General features: G+C 52.5%; 1 protein-coding gene across 2 annotated transcripts in view; it reads right to left on the reverse strand.

Annotated features, from left to right (window-relative positions):
• Window positions 1-20,867, reverse strand: part of PTPRN2 (protein tyrosine phosphatase receptor type N2) — an 805,972-nt gene that overhangs the window by 575,806 nt on the left and 209,299 nt on the right. For both annotated transcript variants that reach the window (XM_047850353.1, XM_047850352.1), the window contains exon 3: window positions 4,650-4,763. In XM_047850353.1, coding sequence (XP_047706309.1) covers window positions 4,650-4,763 — 114 coding nt within the window. The remainder of the gene's footprint in view (window positions 1-4,649; window positions 4,764-20,867) is intronic.

Consider the following 20,867-nt stretch of genomic DNA (forward strand, 5'->3'; position numbering starts at 1 on the left):
GAAAAGGTAAAACCACGGGAGACAGTAAAAAGATATGTGGTCGGATGATTAGGGGGAGGGATGAACGGGGACGCACTGAAGACTTTTAGGGCAGTGAAAGTACTCTGTATGATTGTGTAGGGATGGACACATGTCATTGTACATTTGTGCAAGCCCATGGAGTGGACCAAAAAAAGTTAACATTGATGTAAACTATGGCATTAGTTAATTACAATGTATCAGTATTAACTCATCAACTGCAACTAATATGCCATATCAAGCCAAGATGCTGATAACCGAGAAATCTTTGGGGAGGTGGGGATAAGGGAGTATGTGCAAAGTGTCAAGACTTTCTCTGCTCAACCTTTATGTAAATCTAACATTCTCTAAGAAATAAAATCTATGAATTAAAAACCTTATTTGCCTTTATGCTTAACCACCTCCACAAAGTACTGCTCCTATGTCTCAGACTCACTCTGAGCACTAAACCTGCAGTGTAACCTTGTGTGACTGCAGTGATGCCATCGGAATCCCCGGCTTCACGGGGTCTTTAGGGCATTATCTGGGAGGGACGGAACACTGAAAACTGGGAAAGAGATACATGGGCAGGTCCTAAGGAAGTTGGGACACTGGACCCCTCCGTTCCACCAACCTTTCTTTGCCAGAAGAAGCCCTCCTTCCCCTCCTGCTAAAGAGGCTAACCCTGTCTGAAGAACGTGTCTGAGCCACCCAGGTGGTTGCCCCACATGGTTCTGCTGAGCCTTCCCCAGACACACCGTCACCACCTCTCACTGCATCTGGACCTACACCTGGACTTAAGTCCCAGCAGGCCCCAGGGTGGGGAGGCACAGAGAGAGAGAGAGAGAGAGAGAGAGAGAGAGAGAGAGAGAGAGACAGAGAGAGAGAGAGAGAGAGAGAGAGAGTGAGATGCCCTCAAAGAATGGCATGATCTTGCCAATTTACACCAACAGAAACCTGGGCAACACATGTGGGAATGGCTCTTAAGTATGTGAGATCAAGACGGAATGAACAGAAATTGGACCAGGCTAAATGTATTGATACGGGCCACTAAGTGCAGATTCTCCAACCAATGTTTTAGATTAGGGGGCTGGAAATAGCTTTAACAGTTTCCACCAATGGTTGACATAAACAGGCATCCGAAGGGGGTGTCCATATGAAATGACGTGGAGATGCCAGAATTTCCTTGTTATATCACAAAGAGGCAAGTGTCTGAGGCTTATGGAAATGGGGACACTGGAGTGGATTGCCATGTAAGACCTGCTAATGACCTCAGGAGGCTCGAGAGGATATGCCTTGCCCCAAGACTATGAGAGATGAGTTTAGAAGAGTGCCCCAGCGCCCTTGAAGAGCTCTGTGCTGATGCCCCCTCAGGTCAGAAAGTACCGTGGGAGAGCTCTCCTCAACCTGGGATCCCTAAGTGCAGAGGGGACGACGGGATCTTGAGGTGGCAAGGGCCAAGGGGGTGCATGTAAGAGCTAAGGACAGATGGACGTGGTCACCACAGAGCAGCAAGCAGAAGACTGTTGTTACTGATTAGGTGAGCAGACTGCTCCTACCACTGGAATAGACAGACAGGCCTCCAAGAGTCTTAGGGACCTGCATAAGCAGGAAAGTTCCAGGTCTACAGAACTGAGGTCTGGCTGGAATCACCAACACAGAGTCACAGCCCTTCAAACAACTTCCAGACTTGGCACAATCCCAGGTCATAGAGTAGAGCCCCAGGAATGAAGCTGCAGGGTTGGGGCAGAGTCCCTGAAGGGTACACAAGTCAGCAATTCATACAGTGATCCCTTCTCCTAGCCTTCCCCAGAGGGACCGGCGCCCTTGTGCCAGGATGAGTGTGTACCCAGGGAAAAGGAGATAATGAGACTCTTCAGTGGCTGTCAAACACTGACTCTGAACTGACGCTAATAGCAGAAAAACCCAAACATCACTGTGGCCCCCCCAGTCAGAGCAGGGGCTTACAGAGGCCAGGTGATCGCACTCACTCTGTCGTCATTCCCCCAGCTCTGGAGTGGACACACTCAGGGGCTGGCAGGTCCCCCACACTGATTCCCTGACTGGCAGATCCAGGGCTATTCTGGTGGGAGAGGCCCGAGGACAGCCTCTGGATACAAAACCTTGTACCAAAAGCGATACGGCCTCCCTGGAGGGCATGGTTAGTGGGAGATTAGTGCCACCGTCAAGGACTTGAAGGATGCAGGGGAGGTGACTGACACCACGCCCCTTTCAACTCTCCTGCTTGGCCTGTGCCCAGAGAGGTGGATTGTGGGAAAGGACAGTGGATTATCATGAACTTAACCTGGTGGTGACTCCAAGTGGTGCTGCTGTTGCAAAGGTGGTCCCGCTGACGGAGGAGTCAGCACAGCCATGGTGCCCGCGACGCAGCTGTTAGTCTGGTGACCGCTGTCTCTACACCCATACTTAAGACCAACAGAAGCTGTCTGCTCTCACCTGCTGAGGTCAGCAACATGCCTGCATTGTGCTATATCACAGGTGTCCCAACCCCCCAACCACTGTCATTATCTGGTCCACCGGGGCCTTACTTAGTTCTGTCCACACAGCATCATGCATGGGACGTCAGTAAATTTAGAAATTATGCTGATTGGACCTAATAGGGAAGAAGTAGCAACTACCCACATATGTGGCTAAGACACCTGCACACCAGACTCGGATGCTGCTTGGCCCTTCGGAAGGCCCCAGAGGCAAATCACAGAGCAGACCCTTAGGGCTTGGGAGCAAACACACATCTCTGCAGATAACTACTCTCCTTTCAAGAAACCGCTTTTGGCTGCTACTATACCTTAGTCAAGAATGAACGCTTGGCCACAGGCCACCGAGCTACCACACAATTCGGTTACTATGAACTAAGTGTTGTATGACCACAGCCGTCTTACAGCTCACACACGTTGTTGGCCCTCTGTCCACTCACTCGGATCTGTAAACAGCTGCCAGCAACTGCCCTTTCCCCCAGGGTCCCATCCAGCTTCTGGGAACTGTGCACGTTCGGCATCCTGACGAGGGGCTGACTTTCGCAGGACACCTCATCACCAAGGTCAGGGCCACGAGAACGGTCATGGGCTCCTGTCCGTCCTTGTCCTCGACCTCTCATCTCACACCCATGGTCCCTTCCCACTGCCTGCCCTGCAGATTCAGGCTCCAGACCAAAGACAGCAGTCTGGTAGACATGCTCCATCATCGCCCATGACTGCACACGACCAACTCCCTGTGACTGATCGCGCACGCGGTCTCCTAGCGGTTCTGCTTCCCTGCCTGAACCTGGGACAGTTAGTGTCCTGGGGAGAAAGGGTGCCATAGTCCAATGACTTGCAGCGAATGAATGAATGTAATTCTTTACTGCAGAACTTTCCGGCATGTTCACGAACCAGCATACATCACGAACATTCAAAAGGAGGAAAGGAGCAAGTAATGTTTCCCAAACCTACTGGACCACAGACTTTTTTCTTGATGGAGCCACTGATAAGCTCTGTGGGATATGATGTAGAAAGAATGTATGGACTCAGGTCCGTGTTCCTCTCCTGGTCCCTCCTTCCAGGCCCGGGCCCCCAGCAGGGCCATTTTAGGTCCTGACCACGAGACATGCGAATTTCACCCTCCAGGAGCTTCACCCTGACCCTCACCTGACACCAAGGTGTTGGGTTTGCAAGTGGGCCTCCTGTCCAGGCTCCGAGGGCACAGGAAACGGGGCTTTACTGCCGTAGTAGGAACAGGGCATAGTAATGTTAAGCATGCGGATGCAGCTTCCCCCCCTATTTCAAAAATTATATACGTAATATAAATTACGTATGTGATAATTATGTGTATAATAATATCTGAGTCATTGTAATTATTTTTATTCTGAAGTTAGCTGACACACAGCGTGGTCTTGGCTTCAGGAGTAGAACCCAGTGATTCATCACTTACATACGACAGCCAGTGCTCATCCCAACACGTGCCCTCCTCAACGCGCATCACCCATCTAGCCCACCCCCCACCCTCCTCTCGCCAGCACCCCTCAGTTTGTTCTCCGTATTTAAGAGTCTCTTACGGTTTACCTCCCCCTCTGTTTTTATCTTATTTTTCCTTCCCTTCCCCTATGATCATCTAAGTTTCTCAAATTCCACATGAGTGAAATCTTATGATATGCGTCTTTCTCTGTCTACCTGACTTATTTCACTTAGCATATTTTTAAAACTATCTCCTTAGCACCCCTGTGAAGTAAACAGGTAACAGGAAGCTCCTGTATAACAAAAACTTGCATGATGACAGTATTTAGAGGCAAACTGACTTTCTGGGGCTTGATCAGTGGCTGGCTTGCACGTGGCTGAGGGGGGCTGGTCCGAGGCCTGGCGTCTCTGTCACGTGACCTGTAGGTGTCTCTCCTACTCTCTGAAGCACCGTCAAACTGCTGTGGTTCCTGGACGCCCGGCAGCATCTAGGGCCACCTCTAGCCCACGAAGGGAACCCCCGCTGGAACCTTCTAGGAGTAAGGCTGCCTGCTCCTAGCCCTCTTCTATCTCAGCACTGGTCCCCCCGACCTAAGAGGCCCATGATCTTTAAGGAGAAGCAAAGCACCTGCTGAACGCTGGGTGCAAAGGCAGCTCGGGCCAGCAGCCCAGGACAGGACAGTTTGGCCCACACCTGCCTACCTGTTCGGGAGAGCTTCTGCAAGGTGGCTGCCAGGTGCTGCAGAACCGCCGGTGACACTTCATAGCGGTGTGTGTCTACTGCTGGAACCTTCTGGCACCTTCCAAACACTCCATCTGTGAGAAAAGGGAAGCAGAGAAGAAAAAGTGACATTTCATTTTCAGAGAGAAGAAAGGCATTACACACATCCTTGCAATATATTCTAATTATGCACTGTGGTGAGACTTTGGAACACGGCTTTAGAAAGTCATCAAAACACTATCATAAGTCAGAAGCACTTGGAAAGTAATGGTTTATTTAAATAGAAGAGCATGATAAAAAACACAATTCCAAAGGTATAGAGAAAAGGACGTGAATTCAGAGTAGCTGGCATTTTCTCTTCTACTTTCTCATCCCTTCCCCCCTCGCCACCCCCGCCACTCACTTTTTGTAATTTCCTGCCCCTGGCTTTCACCTTTCTGACTTGAAGCTTTGCTTCTGACAGTCCTGTGACAAAAAAGCCGATAGTACTCAGGATCGGTTTTCCAGATGAGAAACAGAACACCCAGGAAATATAAATATGAATTTGTGGAAGCCTGAGGATCGTGGAAGTACCTGCCACGCAGGCCGGCAAACGGGGGCAGACGCGGGAATGGCAGTGGGGCTGCTCAAGGTGCTTCCAGAACAAGAGAGACTAACGGGCACAATTTATCTAGTCTGTTCCATCTGTCTAAAATGACACACTCTGCTCATCAACATCTTTTCAAACCACACCCTCCAGTTAATTTAGGCCCCAGTTAGTCTTTATTCGGCAAATTGTTCACTTTGAAATAAGCTTCCTGTAGGGGGTTCAAACATCCAAATTACTGTCCTTCGTACACACAAAAGACTAATTCAAGGGCCAGGCGGCCATCTGCAGCTTCAGGCCCGGAGGGAGGGGGAGACACTTCCCTTATTGTTCACAACAGTCTCACTGCACGAAGTGTAGCCGAGGAAAAGCCTTCAAGTGCAACAAGTTTAATCGTCAGAGACACGTTCGCCCAGTGCCAGGCTGACTCAGTGATTACGGGTCTGATGTCCCATATGTGCTTAAGATGGATGGCGCTGTGTGATCGGCAGAAAATCACCCTAAGTATGGAGAGCATGTCGTGGATTTCTCCGGGACTTTGCACAGCAGGGGACACAGCCGGCACAGCTGCTCGTTCCGGGCACAGCACGGCCATGCAGAAAAGTCAGACCCTTCTGCCGGCCCCGCCCCCCGCACAGGGCTCTACTGGGCACCTCTGCCGGTCACCTCTGTGGGTCACCTCGGCCGTGCGGAGCTCTGCCGGTCACCTCCACCCTATGGCACCGCCCCTCTCTCTGTCTGAGTGACTCACTTAACACAACGGCCATCTCCGGCCACGGTGATTCCCAGTCACGGTTCTCTTGGAGGGAGGGTCTCATCTCCCTGCCACTTCCCAGTGAGACAGGCAATCTGCTCCACGTGAACACAGACAGCAAGTGTCCCCGTTCTTTTGATTTTGCCTTGTGCGAAGAGCCCTGTGCCTGGGGATGGCGTGTTCATGTGGGGAAGGACGAGGGGGCAGGGAGGAGCAGGAGGCTAAGAGAAAAGCGAAGAACTCTCTATCATGTACCTGAAACTCCCATTTCACTTTACAAATGGAGTATCTCGAGAGTAGGACTGTGACATGTAGAGACTGGGAGGAGCATTAAGATGGGCTGACCCCACATTTTACAGTTGAGCGTCGTGACCTGCTAAGGTCCTCATCAGTGAAAAATGGCCAAAGACATGTCCTATCTATTTTGGAACATCCCAAGTAAATTAAGTGCCTCTGAAGTATAAACGGCTTCACCCTTGAAAGTTGGTTTGTGCCACACAACGTGGCAAATATGTTCTTGGAAAAATAATTATTGGATTTTCTTGAAATCTCTCTCTCGACTATCTACTTAAAACACATATATATACTATAATACATAGTATTTTTGTGCTTTTAAAATTAGGTTTAGTTTTAGCTAGTCATTTGGTTTTAATGATTTAAATGTTGAAACTAAACCAACCATTGATTCTCTTTGCCCCTAGACTGCAGCCTTGCTGATGAGGCAGGACAGACCTTTCCCCAGTACGTTTCTTTAAACTTTATCCTTTAAATAAACTTTTATTTTTTAAAGCAGTTTTAGGTTCACAGCAAAGTTGAAGGGCAGGTACAGAGAGTCCCCATATACCTCCTGCCCTCACGTATGCAAACCAACAGCCCCCAGCCTGAGTGGTGCATTTGCCACAACCAATGAGCCTACAGCGATGCCTCATTATCGCCCAAAGTCTGTAGTTCACATCAGGGTCATTCTCGGTGTTGTACACCGATGGGTTTGGACAAAAGCACAGTGGCACGTGCTCACCATTATAGTGTCACGCAGGGTAGTGTCACTGCCCTGAAAATCCTCTGTGCTCCCCCCGTTCACCCCTCCATGCCTCTCACCCCTGGCAACCATTGACCATTTTACGGTCTCCAAAGTTGTGTCTTTTCCAGAATGGCATATACAGTTGACCCTTGAACCACACTGGTGTGAACTCTATAGGTCCACTTTTATACACAGATTTATTTTTAGCTACACAGTACTGTGCAGACACACGTGTTGGCGTGTGTACATATGTGCATCTACATGTGTGTATACTGTGTGTGCTTGTGTCCACGTGTGTTTGCATGTGCATCTACAAGTGTTACGTGCACATGCCTTTGCATGTGTGTTGTGTACACGTGACACGTATGCTGTGTGTGTGTGCATACACGTATACACATAGACAGCCCTGCCATTTGTCTAGCGGCCACACTGTGTGAGAACCCAAGGATACAGCCATTCCAACATCATAAATTCATCTAGGAAACAGATATGTTAATACCTCCTTACCAGAAACCTGATTTCCTTATTTATTTCTCAATACACAACTTCACCACCTTTTTCTCTGTTTCCTCTGGATGACTGTGTGTACACTCTCATCCACACCTTCTCCTAATTTCCAGCCCCGTCATGCTGTGTATCTGCGGTGCCCTCCCCATCCTAAGGAGTGGATTCCGTCCCTGCCCACACTGCTCGGCCTCATCCTCCAACCTCAGGAAACGCACGCCCTGCTCTGACGTCCCCCCTGCTGGACAGGTGGGATAGCGGTGGGACACGCATCCAGGGCAGAAGTGGACACGCAAACTACTCACTTGTAACTGTGGTACAGGCTACAGAGGGACATGCTTCGGGGCGGCACAAAGACGGGGCACTGACCTCATCCGACACATAAAGACCCCAGGAAAGTAGCAGCCGGTTGGGCTCCAACATTTACAGAAAGGGGCTGCCTACCTAGGGCTGGCAGGGACATCTAGGCAGGGGAGCAGGCTCTGTGGAGGACAGGAGGCGTCCGGTCGCTAGAGCTCTGGGACCAAGGCACTGAGCTCCCAGATGCGGAGCGAGTCAGCGGTGTGTGCAGAGCCTGAGGGCACGGAGAGGTTCAGCCCTCCTCCAGGAACTTCTGGCACCTTCCAGGCAGGTTTTGCATTTTGCCAGAAACCAAGGGGTGAGCTGCCTGTCCAGGGGAGGGCGGCTCAGCGAGGAGGACCACCACAGAAGTAAGAGAGCAGGACAGATCCACAGTCTTTTCAGAGGTGAACCCGTAGGACACCAATGCCACCCAGCTGTGGGCCAGCCTCTTCCACGAGTCCACGGCACAGAAAGCCTCTGGGGTTCAAGGAAATACTCCGAGGGACAGCCCATGGAACAGGTGTTTTTCCAAAGCAGAAACAAAGCTGTCTTGCTGCCAGCTGGGAGAGGTGACCCAATGGCCCCCAATCAAGTGACACTGCATCCTTCCGTGGGGAGGCCACCTCCCAGACCTCTGTGGGCAGTAACCACAGCAACCACAGAATCATGGACCGTGCTTACAATCCCCAAACCTGCTGACGGCTGTCCCCGAGACCAAATTTCTGAGATGACAACCCCCCTCCTCATTTTGCAGAGCAGAAGACTGGGTCTCCACCGCTTCTGGAAACCCGAGACTACACGCTTTTAAACAGAAAAACAAGGGATGTTTGCAATCCTCGGAAAATAGCTGCCGCCGTCCCAGTTGAGTGTCACTGACCAGACGGCCATCTACAACTGGGCGGTGGGTTTCTCCTGTTAGAAGGAGAGACCTTGATGATTTCTTTGCTGGTTTTTTTTTTTTTTTTTGAAGAATGTGAAAAAAACAGCTTGTTCGTAACGTCTGTACCTTTGTTCTAACCAGTATTCCTCGGAGCATTCTTCCCACAGGCAGAAGTCATTTTCACTCATCAACATCACTGTCCCCTGAACACTGATGCAGGCCTGTGGCTGTGCCCCGCTCCTGGCCCGGCGTTCCAGAATTCACTTCTCCCTCGGTCTGTGGGGCTGTGCATGTCCCCAGGCTGCAGAGGACACACGTGTGCACACCTGTGTGCACACACATCTCCACATCCCTCTGGCACTGACATTCTCCTCACACCTCCGGGCACCATGGGCTCCTGGGAGGCAGGCACCAGAGCTACACCTCTTAGAGCTCCCACGTCTGACACTACTCTGCACCCACTGTAGGTCCAATAAATATCTGTGACCGATTAACCGGTGTTTTTCCACTTGCCCGAAAAAAAGCTGAGTGGCGCCTGAGCAGCTCAGTCGGTTAAGCGTCCCGGTTTCAGCTCAGGTCATGATCTCACAGTTTATGGGTTCGAGTCCCGTGTCAGGCTCTGTGCTGATAGTGTGGAGTCTGCCTGGGAGTCTCTCTCCCTCTCCCGCTCTGCCTTTCCCCTGCTCGCTCTCGCTCTCTCAAAACAAAGAAACATTTTTGAAAAGCTGAGGTGCCCACAGAAATGTATACCACCATCAACCGGAATCCTAATTTGCTGGAACTCACACTGATTTAGAAGTGCACGAGTCCCAGCACATGACCCGGCTGGAGGCAGGACCAGGGATCGCTGAGAACAAACCCAGGGGGCTCAGGTGGAGCCTGAGAACAAACCCAGGGGGCTCAGGTGGAGCCTGAGAACAAACCCAGGGGGCTCGTGGAGGAGCCTGCTCCTCCGTGCTCTCAGCAAACACGGCACCTCCTCCCCCTCTAACTCCGCGCAGGCTCAGAGCACTGGTCCTCCCCCAGCTCATCCATCCCCAGCCTCACAGGTGGAGGACCTCTGCTCTGGGGAAGGCATGTTCATGTTCAGAGATACTGGCCTTTACTCTCAGGATGCTGTGGCTCTGGGGACTGCAGAGTGCAGGCCTCTCAGAGAATGAGCCAGACCAGCAGGTCAGACTACCAAGCGGCTGTGGGCTTGAACAGGTGGGTTTAGGTCTGTCTCGGAGAGAACCATCTCTGTTCAGCGTCCGTCACGCAATTCACCTCAGGCTTGCATTAAAGGGCATCCTGAAAAAAAGCCTGTGGAGTCTACATCGTACACCTGCTGAGAAACGTCCCTCACCGCATCGTCAGTGTCTCTTCGTAAAGGCCCAGACAGGGAAGGAATCCCCCAGACCCCAGGACAGGACCCACCCACCTTCTACTTTCTACCCTCTTGTTGGTCACCGGCTGTTCTCGTCACGTCTCTGATCTTGTTGTGCAGGCTCTGGTGGCATTTTCTTTTTAAGGAAGTAACCATTTTCTTTGCACCCATCATATTCAATCCTCTCTTATTTTTCTGTCTGTCCCTGTTTTTAATTTTTTTATGCATCTTTTTTACATTTCTTCATTATTTCTTTGGGAAGAGATAATGAGACTAGGTAATTCACAAACACAATGTGATCACCTTATTTAGATTTTCAGAGTGGGATAATTAGTTTAGGGCACGTTTAGAAATTATTGCAAAGCACATACCTGTTCAATAATTTGTGTAAATAGTTTATTCATGTAAATAATATGCATGTGCAAACGTATTATCTTTGTTCCCTGGAAACCCTAAGAACAATATTCTTGATTTTGGAGCTAGAAGGGATCGGCAGAAAAGGTGTCACAGTTATAAAGTCTTTGCAAATGAGGGTGTGTCAGAGGTGGCATTAAAATAATTATGGGGCAGGAGAGAAACATACAGTAAATCATCCGTATGCAGAATCTCCTTGCAGGGGTAAAAACAAGAGCTTTCAGGAGGTCTAGCCCAGGGATCAGCCTTGCCTCTTTCCATAATCATAGAAACAATGGCCTGTGACATACATTTAGTTTCTCAAAATACTGCATACAGTGAACAATAAATGCATTCATGCACCTTGTGAAATGGCTGGTCAACCCTATGGGACAAAAGGAACAGGGGTCTGTCTAAAGCAGCTCCCGGGGGCTTGCAGGGGACACACAGGAAGTGGTAAGGGGGTTTGACCACAAGGCCCTCCTGGGACGTTCCAGGAATTTAACCCAGTGCTCAGAAACGGCACACAGGCTCAGAGAGATGTGTTTTGGGGCACCCAGTCCCTGAGCCCACGGTGGGTGTACCTGCTGTATCTGAGCACCCATAAGCTGCCATCTAGGAAGTACGTTACATTTTGTAAACCGGGTTCTGGTTCACCCCCACCCTGCATCAAACTTGGCACCGAGGTGGCAGCAGGATGAAGCAGCAACAGCGACCCCTGGTGGTCACCTTCCCACAGCACAGGATCCTCACAGGGACAGTTGGTGGGGGAGCTCCTGGGAAGCCCAGACAGGCCAAAAACCATATCCACAGAGCTGCCTGGACCCTAGTTTGGAGATGGTGCTGGTGTTCCCCAGGGAGGCAGGGGAGTCAGTGACATGCACATGTAGACGCCCACACAAGCTCACATGCTTGCACACACATGTGCACAGACTTCTACACCCATCCATGCACACTGGGGACTGCCTGGCCACAACCAGGCCAAGGGACACCCCCCCCTCACTTGCAGACAGATGCCTGCACCCACCTTTCAGGCAGGCTAGCGTAAAAGCCCCGCCCTCCAGTGTCATGCTGTTCCAAGCTAAAGCACCCTTTCCTTTTTTCTGGCCTCCCCTCTGTTGTCCTGTAGGACCCTAATCTCTCTCCCCTCCTCCCAAGGTAGCTTATCCTCCCCCCACCACGCTGTTCAGGGTGTCCACGGGCCATGTAGGAAGGACCTGCCCCATCAGACCCCAGGGACACCTCTGTGCACAGCCTGGCCGGGGACAGACAGAGGGGCCGGCTGTCTGGAAGCTGCGAGTCAGCCTCGGTCCTCAAGCTGGGGCGTGACGACGCTCTGCCACCCCTCCTGTGAATACTGGGGACCAACTTCTCCCATCGCCTGAGGAGTGTGGTACGGTCTGGGAAGGTAAATGTGGCTCAGAAGCCCCAGGCTGGTAGCCAGGCTGGGCAGTGGGCGGACAGTGAAGACGGCAATAAGAATAAATAAACCCGGTCCCGTCACTGCCACTGAGCGCTTAGGCCCCAACCACTTTCCTAAGCCTTTTATGTGCTAGAACTCTAAACCCCCGCCACACTCTGATGAAACACCACCGTCCCATTTTATACCAGCTGGAAACTGAGGCAGAGAGAGGCAGGAGCCCAAGGTCTCAAACCCCACAGCGTGCATCCGTGACGCCCGCGAGCCCTGCCTGGCCTCTTCCGTCACGTTCCCCTTCGCCTTCCGGCCGTCGTCACCCTGAGCATTGGCTTTCCTTTCCGTACACATGTCCCAGTTTCTGACGTAGAAACTAGTTACACTGCAGTGATGGAATGTCTTGTTCTGAAACTCATTAACAAAATTCCCTGGGTCCCCTGTTTGTCAACTCTGGATGTAAGAGCTAACGTGTTTACATGCAGTTATGATGTGCCAGTACCACTCCTACGCACGCAACTCAGGTAATCCCAGGACAACCTGCCATGGGCTCAACTGTCATGGTCTCCTTTCACTGTTGGGAAAACGAGGGCCCAGAGAGGTTGTGTGACCTGCCGAGGTCACACAGTAAATGGCAGGCTGGCCTAGAGTTTGCACGTCCTTTACTACTAACATGCCGTCACTTGTGCAGCTGTGACGGCACCAGGCCAGGGCAGGGGAAGCCAAACCAGGTACCTTCACCGTTTTGGTCACCTGAGCCCACATCGGAAGAAAAGAAAGAAACAACCACTGGGGGTTTGAGGAGGGAGGGAGACGGACCGGCACATGGCTGTTTGCAGCCAACAGATACCAGCAACAGATTTAATGTTTATTTGTTTTTTTTTTTTTTTTTTTTTGAGAGACAGCAAGTGAGCACAAGAGCAGGGGAGGGGCAGAGAGAGAGGGAGACACAGAATCCCAAGCAGGCTCCAGGCTCCGAGCCGTCGGCACAGAGCCCGACGCGGGGCTCCAACCCACGAACCGTGAGATCATGACCTGAGCTGAAGTCGGACGTTTAACCGACTAAGCCACCCAGGTGTCCCTACAGCAACAGTTTGGAGTCTGCACCGCGACAAGCCACCCACAGCCAGAGGCAGAGTCCAGGGCCCTTCCAAAGGCTGTTCCATCCCCACACTGGCCACGGGGTTGGCGCCCACCTGCCTCGCGGAGCTCCTTCCGGTAGCCTGGAGCCCAGGTGCGCAATGGGGACGGGCGTGAGCAGGAGATTCTGGCTTTTGGCAACTGTGAACTACCCCGACTAGACAGCGATCCACAGACCATGCTGGGGCTGCCCCTTCAGACACTCAGGCCGGCCCTGCTTGCTCAGACACGGGGTCCGCCCACGCACAGCCTGGACGTTCCCAGTCCTGCCCGAGGCTGACGAGAGACAAGGGGCAGGAACACGCTTCGCTGCTCAGCTGCCTCCATGTTTCCCAGTGAGATCAATTCAAAGGCAAAGCACCTGATAGTTACCATGTATCACAAATGTGCCCACGATGTCAGAGTTCTGGAGAGGAAAGGTGGTACTGGCTGCGTGACGAGGCTAGTGTCCTTACTGCCACTGAATTGTACACTTAATAAGGGTTACCATGGGGGCCCTGAGTGGCTCAGTCGGTTAAGCGTCCGACTTCGGCTCAGGTCATGATCTCACGGTTCGTGGGTTCGAGCCCCGCATCGGGCTCACTGCTGACAGCTCGGAGCCTGGAGCCTGCTTCCGATTCTGTGTCTCCTCTCTCTCTCTCTCTCTCTCTCTCTCTCTCTCTCTCTCTCTCCCTCTGCCCCTCCCCCACTTGCACTCTTTCTCGCAAAAATAAACATTAAAAAAAAAAGCTTAACATGGCAAGCTTTAAATTATATATATTTTCCCTCAGTTTAAAAATTTAACAAAGAGCAATTCAAAATAAAAGAATACAGCAAAGCAGGGCACTCTCAGCGAGCAATGAGGATGTGGATAGATGTTAACGGTGCCCCGCGGGGCAGGGGCCATCTCCACCGGGAGGTGGGAGAGGAGCTGCATGGGCTCCTGAGGTCGGTTACAGCTGCTGCTGGGGTCACACCACAGTCACGTTTGGGGGACGGGTTTTCATTGGGGCACACGGGCACTTCCGGCCATCAGAATTAGTTCAAATTTCATTGAGTCCAGACCAGTGAGCATTCATCTGGCGCCCACCCTGTCCACAAGCCAGGCCCAACCGTTTGGATTCAGGGAAACACCACCCCCTCACATCTGATGAGACACACATGGGCATCAAGAGGTCACCAGGACCCGAGTCCCCGGAAGCAAAGGCCCAGAGACAGGCCTGGTCTGCTAGAGAAAGTCAACGCTGCTCAGGGAGGGCTTTCTGGAGGAGGCAAGGCCAGGGAGCTCTACTATCGCTGTCCAGCCGAGGATGGCTGTGAGGCCCCGGACCACGGGGTCTCCTGACTGCTCTTCCACACCTGCATGGGAGGAGCCATCGGTCTGCGGGGGAGGGGGCTTCTAGCAGGCACGAGGCTGTCTTCAGAACGGCAAGTACCTGGAAAGCACGGGGTCAGGCTGCCTTGCTACAAGGACTCTTGGTTCCACAGGGGAGCGGTGGCTCCAGTCACAGTGAGGTAGGGCCGTTTCGTGCCTACCCCTCAACAAGCGCACCCCCTCCCATCCACACGCTTACACATCATATTGTTAAGTAACTGCTCGCAACACCGTGCATCTGGGTTCTGAACACAAATTACACTACCTGGAATTTAATACAAGAAACCCTTTGGAGTGTTGGTTGAAATGTCACACAAGAACTTGGAATTGCATACACATGTGGGAAACCAGACTCTGCTAGCTCTAGGATAAGTAAAAGTGAAAAACAGAGAGTCCCCAGATAGAATCCACCCAGAAAGAGAAGGAGAGGCTGTGCTGCTGGCAGCGACACTTTGCTTTTTCCTTAACTTCAGCACAAACGACAAGCCGAAGGCTCACAGCTGGGATGCACAGAGTGGACGCCAGTGGCATTTGCGAGGCGCTGGGGAGAACAGAACCCACAGGAATCTGAGACTCCGCTGGCGAGAAGTCACGTGCCTGCTTCGTGCCAGGGCCTTACTGGAATCGTCCTTCCCTCAAACACCCCTCTGTTCACCAGTGTCTTCTGTCAGCCGATGGATCATGCTGAAGTGACACAGGAACCCACAAACCCACGGAAGACACCGTCTCCTGATCTCAGGCCTGAGCTGGGTTGTGCCTTATCAGCTCCCACGCCTGTCCATTTCAGAAGGTCACAGGGTCAGAGCCCAGGACTCTGTCAACAAAGGTGCACAGCCAAGTGGACCCGGGCGTTCTGTGCCTCCCTGAGAAAGTCCCCGGACAGGACAGGCCCCAGAAGGCACCGGTCTGCAGGGGCCAGGAGGCCCCAGAAGGTACCAGTCTGCAGGGGGCAGGAGGCCCGGCTGAAGGTAAACTCTGGCCTGTTGAGCCGCTTGCTTACCTGACCCACACAGGCCAAGACTTCTGTCCGCTCCACGTGGGTGCTGGCTGCCCGGCCCCTCTCCCAGCGTGGCCCTCGGCTCGCTGGACTGCCGGTGCCCCTCTCACATGTGAACGCTGGGACCTGGCTCTGGAGACCCCTTCAGACAGCAAGCAAACCCACTGGAGTCAGCCTCCAGAACTCACACGTATCTCAGGGATGGTCTGCTGCACCACCCAGGAGCCTTCACATCCAGCGCTTTAACCTCAGGCCGGGGAGACAGCCAGGAGCCCCAGGAGGGGGACGCTCAGCGTTGAGAAGAGGAGCTGTGCGCGCTTCCCAGCCCCGAGCAGGTGTCTGAAGGCGCTTCTCGCACCGACCCCACAGTCTGCTGTGATGCGCTGCAGCCGCCCCTGGAACGGCTCCTTCTCCTTCTGCAGCGCGTCTAGGTCTGCACACCTAGCAGGATTAGGTCCACACGACACCGCCACTCGTGCACCGCTGCATTTTAACTTCCTGTTGACCTCTGACCCCTGAAGAGGAGGCCTGACAGCTGCAGGGTTTGGAGCACTCAGATAGGAAGTCCTGGGCCCCAGAGCTTTTCCAGGGGGAGAGGCTGGGGCGGGCTGGTGTCGGTAATCCCCAACACAAGGTTGATCAGCAAAAACAAATCACACTGAGCCTTAAAATAGCCTTTCCTGAAAAGAAAGCTCGCCTCTTAAGATCACCGCCTAGGCGAGCACAGCGATAGATTTTCCAACGGACACATTAACCTTCCTGACTGCTTTCCACCATCTCGGGCCACGTGGCTCTGCCAGTCCTCGGCTCTGTTCCTGAAACGGATGGACCTGGCCCGGCCACCTACAGGACACTCATCCCGAGGCACCTGAGAGCAGGTGAGCAAATCACACCTTGTGATTTCAGAATATACAGGGTTTTTGCTGGGAGCTGAAGAGAATGATAGCGTGTATTTTATTCAGGCCCTTGTGCTTCACAGACAAGAAAATTAAGGCAGTGAGGGATCGGACAGCCCACTGGGGGTTGCCCCCATACCCCCACTCCCCACCAAGACAACGCCCGTGGCCACCATGCCCGCTCTGGCCCTGCTAGGATATTCTAGCATCCACAGTTTCCTTCAATAGAAACAACACAATAAAACGTGAGGTCAGAGTCAAAAGATAGCACATTGCATTGGGCTGTGTAAACAATCCTAAAAAGACCCTGGCTGGACGTTATTCACTTTCTAAGTACCATGTTGAAGCAGCTGCAGGGTTGGGACCAGCAGCAGTGCCAGAGCAGCAGCATCGGGACCAGCGGCAGTGCTGGAGCAACATCGGGCAGTCTGGGCTCTCAGGTGCTGAGACTTCTCCCATGAAACAGAAAGCACCTTCCGGAGACTGGCCTGGAGGAGCCCGGCTCTGCGGCCACCGGATTAGGTGACCTTCACCTGCTGCTGAGCCTCTCTAGTCTTTAGAGGTTAGGTGTTTGTTCTGTTTGGTTGTTTGTGAAAATTACAGGCTGGAGCCAGATAATCTGAACACCTCTTCCAGCTTTAAAATCCAGAGGTCAGTGCCTGTTGGTAGGAAGATGCACTCCCCAAGCAGTGGGACCCTGAGGGATTTCATCGACACGAAAGGCAGTTTACTGGGAGAAAGACGCAGTTGCGAGATGAAAAAGCACAATCTAAACCACCAACACGTGTGCCATTTGCACAGCTCTGCTGCAGGCAGGTGCTGTCCTCACTTGCGGTGACTCTGTCCCAAAGGCGAGGGTTAATTCTGGTTTTCTGCCCTTGACCCAGACTGGACAGCCACATTGGCACTGCTCTGGAGATTTCAGCACTGTTCTCCCTTCTTTTCCTGGACATGACGGAGGGACCCTGCCTCCGCTAATGAGCTGAGCGGGCTCCTTGCTTCCTGTCAGGGGAGCTACGGCCGATCCGGACCTCCAGGTCCTGGCCACACTCAAGCATCCCCAGGAAGTCGGGCTCTCTGGGCAGGGACCTGGCTGGGGATGGGGGACCACCCGAGGCCGGCGTGAGGGTACTCGGCAAACCTCACTGTCGAGAGCTCAGACACCACCCAAATCTCCGCGGGCTGTCATGTTTGGTGCAGTCTGCTGTGGGTCCAAAGATAAGCGGCAGGGAAGGAAAAAAAGGCAGTTTATCTGTGGCAGCTAATCTCCCCATCAGCAGCCCTCTGCTCCAGCCCGTTGCCAAGTAACGGAGGCCGCTCCTCTTATCAGCCTGGAACGTTCCATTGACTATTCAGACAAGAATAGAAAGGCCTGGCACTGAGGGCTGTAAGCAGCACTGAACGAAAATGGCACATTATGTGGGATGAGGGAAAAGAGAATCTGTTAGCCCTCATCTTATCTGGATGGTGACAGTTACTCAAAAACAGCCATCCATCACTCGCCTCTGCACCCATTCTTATTCCAGCAACTGGAGAGCCCCTTGCCCGCTTTCCAGAGCGGGGCGGGGGGGGGGGGGGGGCAGGGGACAGAGAGAGACAGAAAGAGCAGGAGAGAGGAGAGTCGGGGAGAGGGAGGGAGCCGAGGGCCCTTGTTCCTCAACCCGGTTTACTCTGGGCGCCCCCCTCCTCTCCTTCCTTCCCTCCCCTGGCCCAGGCCCCTCCACTCTCACACCTGAGGTAGCTCCTCACAGTGGAAGGTCCCACCTTCCGAATTACCCAAAAAATGTGCGCCCCGGCCCAGGGGAGGAACACAGCTGAGCCCCCAGCAGACGGGGAACACCCAGCGCCTTGAGACTGGCTAAGCCACAGGGCCTGCTCCTGCCATGAGCCTCCGAAGGACGCCCCCAACTACTTGTCAACCGACCCAAGACCCCCTCCCCACTTCATCCCCAGCTCTGTTCTCAAGCTGGCAGAAACAGAAACAGCAGGACCTGAGTGGGCTAGGGGAGGGGCTGGGGAGGTGCAAGGAGAAGCCGCAGGCCCCGGGGCAGGGGGTAACGGCGTCAGTAGCGCCTCCTTAGACGGGGGCTGCACGGCCACCAGCCTGCCCACAAGAGCGGCCCCCAGGCCCGAGCCCCGCAGCACCGGCCTGTGCTCTGGCCCACAGGGGGCCTGGTCCTCCGCCTGTTGGTCAGATGGTGATGCACGCACAGGCCACCCCCTGCCCCACAGACCCAGCATGGCCTAGCGAGCCTGTGAGCTCTCAGTGGAAGCAGCCGGACACGTGTGCCTGGAGAGTGGCATCAGAGGCATCAGAGACACCCGCGTGCCCGCCAGCACCAAGGAAACACGGCCCACCAAATCCAGGACACACGGAGGGTTGCCCAGACAACCGATATTCAGGTGCTGGAGCTCCTCGGCCACTCCGCTTCCCCAGCAGCGTGCGGGCCCACTGGGGGTGCAGAGGGGAGACCACGATGGGCGTACAGGAGATCCCCCACTCTGTTCACCTCCTCCACCTCCCCGCCGGCCAGACGGCCAACGGTTCTGAATGCCTTTTCGAAAGGTCGTCTTCTAAACAGCACAGATGCCTTTGTTTCCTTTCCCCCATCACATGATTGTTAGAAAAACAGACACTTCAGGGGCGCCTGGGTGGCTGAGCCGGTTAAGCATCCGACTTAGGCTCAAGTCATGATCTCGTGGTTCGTGGGTTCGAGCCCTTCATTGGGCTCTATGCTGACAGCCCAGAGCCTAGAACCTGGTTCAGATTCCCTCTCTCTCTCTCTCTCTCTCTCTCTCTCTCTCTGCCCCTTCCCCGCTTGCATTCTGTCTCTTTCAAAAGTAAATAAACATTAAAAAAGAAAGAAAAAAGAGAAACATAAACTTCAGAGAGAGAGAGTCCAAAGAGAGACGTGAACTTGGAAGTTTTAGTATTCAAAATATTGAACAAACTGAGGGTTGATGGGTGGGGGAGACAGGAAAGTGGGTGATGGGCATTGAGAAGGGCACTTGTTGGGATGAGCACTGGGTGTTGTATGGAAACTAATTTGTCAGTAAATTATATTAAAAAATATTAACTTATCCTATAGGAAATTCAATTCTGTACAAAGTACACTTGTGTGTTTAAAATAAATTTTAACTACTAGGAGTAACTACTACTATCTGGAGTCCAAGCAGATTTTCAGCCATCACTGTCCTGATCACCCAGTTCCAGGGGCCTGATCCATCCCTCAGCATGTGGTGGCTGGGAACACAGAGGACCTGCTTGTCCCTCTCGCTCTCCTCTGCCTTCAACCCCCCCTCCCACCCACCCTCCCTGTGCCCAGTGAACCCTGCATTCTGCAATCATCCAATTGCCCATCTGTCTTCTTCCAGTAGGGAAGGGTGGGTCCCACTTCCTGCAGTGCTTGGCCTATGGAAATGATTTTTGTAAGAATTTACCAAAATCCAAAGCAGGGATTTGAAGACATATTTGAAAACCTATGTTCACAGCAGCATTATTCATAGTAGCCAGGAAGCAACCCAAATGTCCATCGCCAGATGGATGGATGAACAAATGTGGTATAGATGTACAACAGAGAAGCATTCTGCCTTGAAAAGGAGGGAAATCCTGACACCCGCTATGGCATGACGAACCTGGAGGACATGATGCTCATTATGTGAGCAAAGCCAGTCACAGAAGGACAACTGCCCTGTGATTCTACTTCTATGAGGTCCCTGGAGCCGCCAGATCCATAGAGACAGAGAGGAGAGGGTGGGCGCTGGGGAAGGGGGATGGGGAGTTAGTGTCTCATGGGGACAGAGTCTCAGTTTGGGAAGATGGAAAGTTCTGGAAACGGTGGTGGTGATGGTTGCACAACTATGTGAATGCACTTAATGCCACTGAACAGTGCACTTAAAACTAGTTAAGATGGGGGAGGGGGGCATCTGGGTGGCTCAGCAGGTTAAGTGTTCAACTCCAGATTTCAGCTCAGGTCAGGATCTCACAGTTCGTGGGATCACGCTCCACATCAGGCTCTGCACTGACAGTGTAGAACTTGCTTGGGATTCTCTCCCTCCCTCCCTCTCTCTCTGTCCTTCTCCCCCTCCCTCTCTTAAGTAAGTCAACTTTTAAAAAATGGTTAAGATGGTAAATTCTGCTATGTGTATTTTACTACAATTTTTTAAGAGTGATAAAAAATTTGGTGGATGAATAAGAAACCGAATAGAAGAGATATGCCCCCACTTTAGGAACAGCGATGGGAAGAACGGCCTGTAAACTCAGTGGGCCATAATATTTAAGGCAAAGCGATGGGAAGGCTCTCTCAGTGCAGCTATCCCTGAGAACCCCGCAGTCCAGGACCCCAACAATCCAAAGTGGTCCATGCACAGGTTGAAATACATTATCAATACCCAAAAATTTCATTAGAAATAAACATATCCAGTAGAAGAGCTCATCACTTAACTTTAAAAATATCTTGGTTTCCAATCTGGATAGATCAGCCTTTGGGGGGAAATGAGTTCTTTAATAGTGGATTTACAAAACAATTTAATTTGGTTTCATGTTGGCCAA

The sequence above is a fragment of the Prionailurus viverrinus genome, chromosome A2, assembly GCF_022837055.1.
Source record: "Prionailurus viverrinus isolate Anna chromosome A2, UM_Priviv_1.0, whole genome shotgun sequence".
Lineage (NCBI taxonomy): Eukaryota > Metazoa > Chordata > Mammalia > Carnivora > Felidae > Prionailurus > Prionailurus viverrinus.